This window comes from Condylura cristata, unplaced genomic scaffold (genome assembly GCF_000260355.1).
Source record: "Condylura cristata isolate star-nosed mole 26May11 unplaced genomic scaffold, ConCri1.0 scaffold00025, whole genome shotgun sequence".
NCBI classification, from domain to species: Eukaryota; Metazoa; Chordata; class Mammalia; order Eulipotyphla; family Talpidae; genus Condylura; species Condylura cristata.
The window spans coordinates 31,761,868-31,765,136 of NW_004567126.1; the positions used below are offsets into that span (position 1 = coordinate 31,761,868).

Sequence of the window (3,269 nt, forward strand, 5' to 3'; positions counted from 1 at the left end):
GAGAGCTCCCCGAGATGGGGTCAGGAGCCAGCGCTGGGCGGAGGGTGAGGGCAGAGCCCCGCTGGGCAGCGGCCCCCACTTTCGATGGAGAAAACCTGCGGGCCAAGTGAGGCCAGATGCCACCCCAGGGCCGGCCCTACGCCCCGGGGCCCGGGAGGGAGGGGGGCGGGCCGGGGCTCACCACGCCCACCAGGTCCCCGCGGCCGTACTCCCCCACCAGCTCCTTCTTGCCGCTGCCCCGCTGGATGACGCTGCGCAGCCGCCCGTTGAGCACGATGTAGGTGCAGTCGGAGCGGTCGCCCTGCCTGGGGGAGGTGCGTCAGCGTCTGGGCGGCCACCGGGGGCCTGGGCGCGAGGCGGGGGGGTGGGGGTGGGGGCTGCACCTGTAAAGCGCGCGTCCTGCCTCCACCGCCGTCCAGTCGATGGCAAAGTCCATCTGGCGCACGAAGGACGACATCCGGGCGGCCACGGTGTGCGCGGCGCTCAGCACCACGCTGGGCTGTGCACGCATGATCCTGCGGGCGAGGCGGGTGTGGGAGGGCGCCCGGCCCGCAGGGGGCACGGGAAGGCTCGCCCCGCCCAGGCAGGCCGCGGGCACCAGGGCGGCCTCTCCCGGGTCAGGGTGCTCGGCCCGCCCCCCGCCACGGGGCCGCCGTACTCGTAGAAGTTGGACTTGGAGACGCGCAGGAAGGTGCATTCGCGCTGGGCGCGCAGTGTGAAGATGAGGGGCTCGCCCGTGAGCACGGCCAGCTGCCCCACCAGCTCCCCGGGCTGGGCCACGAACAGGCACACGTCCTCCGCCTTGTCGATCATGCGCTGGTACACGTGCAGGCAGCCCCAGAGCACGAAGTGCAGGCTGGCGTCCTGTGGGCAGGCGGGTGTGGGCGGCAGCTCCCCCCCCCCCGCAGGCCCCGCCCTCCGGAGGAAAGGAGGGGGGAGGCCGGGCTGGTGGGGGGCTGGCAGGAGCCGGGGGTAGCATGGGGGGCTGGCGGGAGCCGGGGGTAGCATGGGCTCACGTATATTCGCAGGCAGCAGGCAGGCGCTGCCTGCGGGTCGCCAAACTGCCCGATGCAGGCCGCGAGTGCCCACCAGGATGGCCAGCAAGAGGCTGGGAGGCCTGGCCACGGGCCTGCAGGGCGCAGGTCTCGCTCTGAGCCGGGGCGAGTGGACAGCACGCGGAAGGGAATAAAGCTGCAGCTTTACCTTCAGCATGACAAAATGGACCAGGTCATGAATTTAAGAGCTAAAACTGTAAAATGCTTAGAAAAAATAGTTCCATCTTTGTAACCTTGAACTTGCACAGACATGCAAAGCTTCACAGGTGTGCCAATGCCACAAGGCAAGAAGCAGATCCACTGAACTTCATCAAACAAAAATCTTGCGCGTCAAAGGGCTTGTGAAGGAGGACTACAGCCTGGGAGGAGACACTGGCCACTGAGAGGTGGCCAGTGGTAGAGGTAGAGGTGACTGATGACTCGAGAAAACACCACCCAGGCTTTCCAATGGGCCAAAGCTCTGAAGCCTCTTCTGCTCGCCAACAGCCAGACCCGTGATGCTCTAAATTGGGAATCACTAGGAAAATGCAAACTCAAACCTCAAAAACAGACCGGATCCTGCCCGCCAGGATGGCTAGAGGCAAAAATTGCTGGAGCATGTGAAGAAGTCAGACTCCTGGCGCCGTGCTGGTGGGAACACGAGCGCTGAGGCCGCCTTGGCGAACTCTCTGGCCCAAGCTGACGCAGCCTTCCAAGAGCCAGAACGCCAGAGCTGCCCCGTGCCCGGCAATTCAAGTCGTCCGAGGGACGCCCTGACAGGAGTGAGCGGGCGGGGGCCGCCCACAGCCCGTGGCCCGTGGGCCACCACGCGCGCAGAGATGGTCACGGCGGCAGGGCGATCAAGCCCAGGACGGAGGAGCCCAGGGGTCCGACCACAGGTGAACGGGCGTGCAAAGCGTGGTCCGCCGCACGCTGACCTATGACCTGGCTGCGGGGGGACGGGGGGGGGCTCCTGACACGGCAACGCCGGTGACCCCTGAAAGCACAACGGAAGCGGAGCCCAGGCAGCAGCTCACAGGCCGTGTGCTCCCACTTGGCGAGCTGCCGGAGACGGGCACTACAGCTGCTCGGGGCCGCAGCCTAAGGCAGTGGGGCTTCTTTCAAGAGAAGACGGAAGGTCGTCGGATGGTCGCACAGCTGACCGCGCTTTCTGAGCAGGCCGGCCGCGCGTGACCACCTCGAGCTAGCTGCCTCTGTGTGCCTTGGCCCCATCCCTCAGGTCCAGCCTGTGACGCCCCTGGCTCCCACCGCGCCTGCACCAGCCGCCCCCGGCCCTCGCCCAGCCGCTTCCGCTGGCGGTCACTCTCAGAGGCGCCGCCTGGCCTCGGCCAGACTTAGCCCGCGGGAGGACAGCCTGGCGCCTCCCTGTCCCCCTCTTCTAAGTCAGGACCTGACGCTGCCCAGGGAGGGAAAGGCTCCTCCTCACCCACCAGAGCTTCTCGCACGCGGAAGCCTCCCGAAGGCCGGAACACCCCGGCGCCCTGCGCGAGGCGCTGCCCCGAGACAGAAAGGCGTGCTGGGGGCGTGGCTGGCGCTGCTGGTGCCAGGCCGGTGCCAGGCTGCCATGTGTCAGCTGATCGGGGTGCTTCTCCACCACAGGGTTTGCCGGAGCCCCGCACACGCTGACGGCGTTCGCCACAAACCCCCGGTCCCGCACAGCGAGGACACCCCAGACCTACCTGACCACAGACCCCTGCCTTGAGGCACACAAATAAGCCACGAAACGCACTCGGCCAAGCGCGGTGCACGGCGGGTCTCTGGCCTGGCGCTGCGGGCATGTGCCACCGGAGGCCCGCGCCAGCGTCTGGCAGATCAGGGCCTCGGGGCCGGATTCCCGTTTGGACACATTTTGAGGACCCGCCCAGAGGGCTCCAGCGTTAGAGGCAGACGACGTCAGAGCTCAGGCGAAACCGGAAGGGCAGGAAATGGAGGCCGGGAAAGGGGGTGGTGAGGGCCAGGGGCTGGGGTGCAGGGAAAGCCTCAGGCCGGGAGGGTAAGGGCGGTAGAGGCAGCCGAGCCCCAGCGCCGGAGCGAGAGGCCGCAGACGAGGCCCGTGAGGCTGGGGCAGGGCAGGGTCGGCAGCGGGCGCGCCGGAGCGCAGAGGTCAGCCTCACCTGGTCCCCCTGGCGGGCAATGACGGTGCCGGCCTTGGCGTGGTGCAGCAGCACCCGGCTGTTCAGCAGGGAGGGGTCCTGCGGAGGGAGGCGGGTGAGG

General features: G+C 68.1%; 1 protein-coding gene across 1 annotated transcript in view; it reads right to left on the bottom strand.

The window, feature by feature from the left end:
* PNPLA6 (patatin-like phospholipase domain containing 6) overlaps positions 1–3,269 on the bottom strand; it is a 17,546-nt gene that overhangs the window by 7,931 nt on the left and 6,346 nt on the right. Inside the window, exons 13-16 of the mRNA XM_012729454.1 lie at positions 3,170–3,247; positions 659–864; positions 384–515; positions 182–305 (exon numbers count right to left, since the gene is read on the bottom strand). Of these exons, the coding sequence (XP_012584908.1) occupies positions 182–305; positions 384–515; positions 659–864; positions 3,170–3,247 (540 nt within the window). The remainder of the gene's footprint in view (positions 1–181; positions 306–383; positions 516–658; positions 865–3,169; positions 3,248–3,269) is intronic.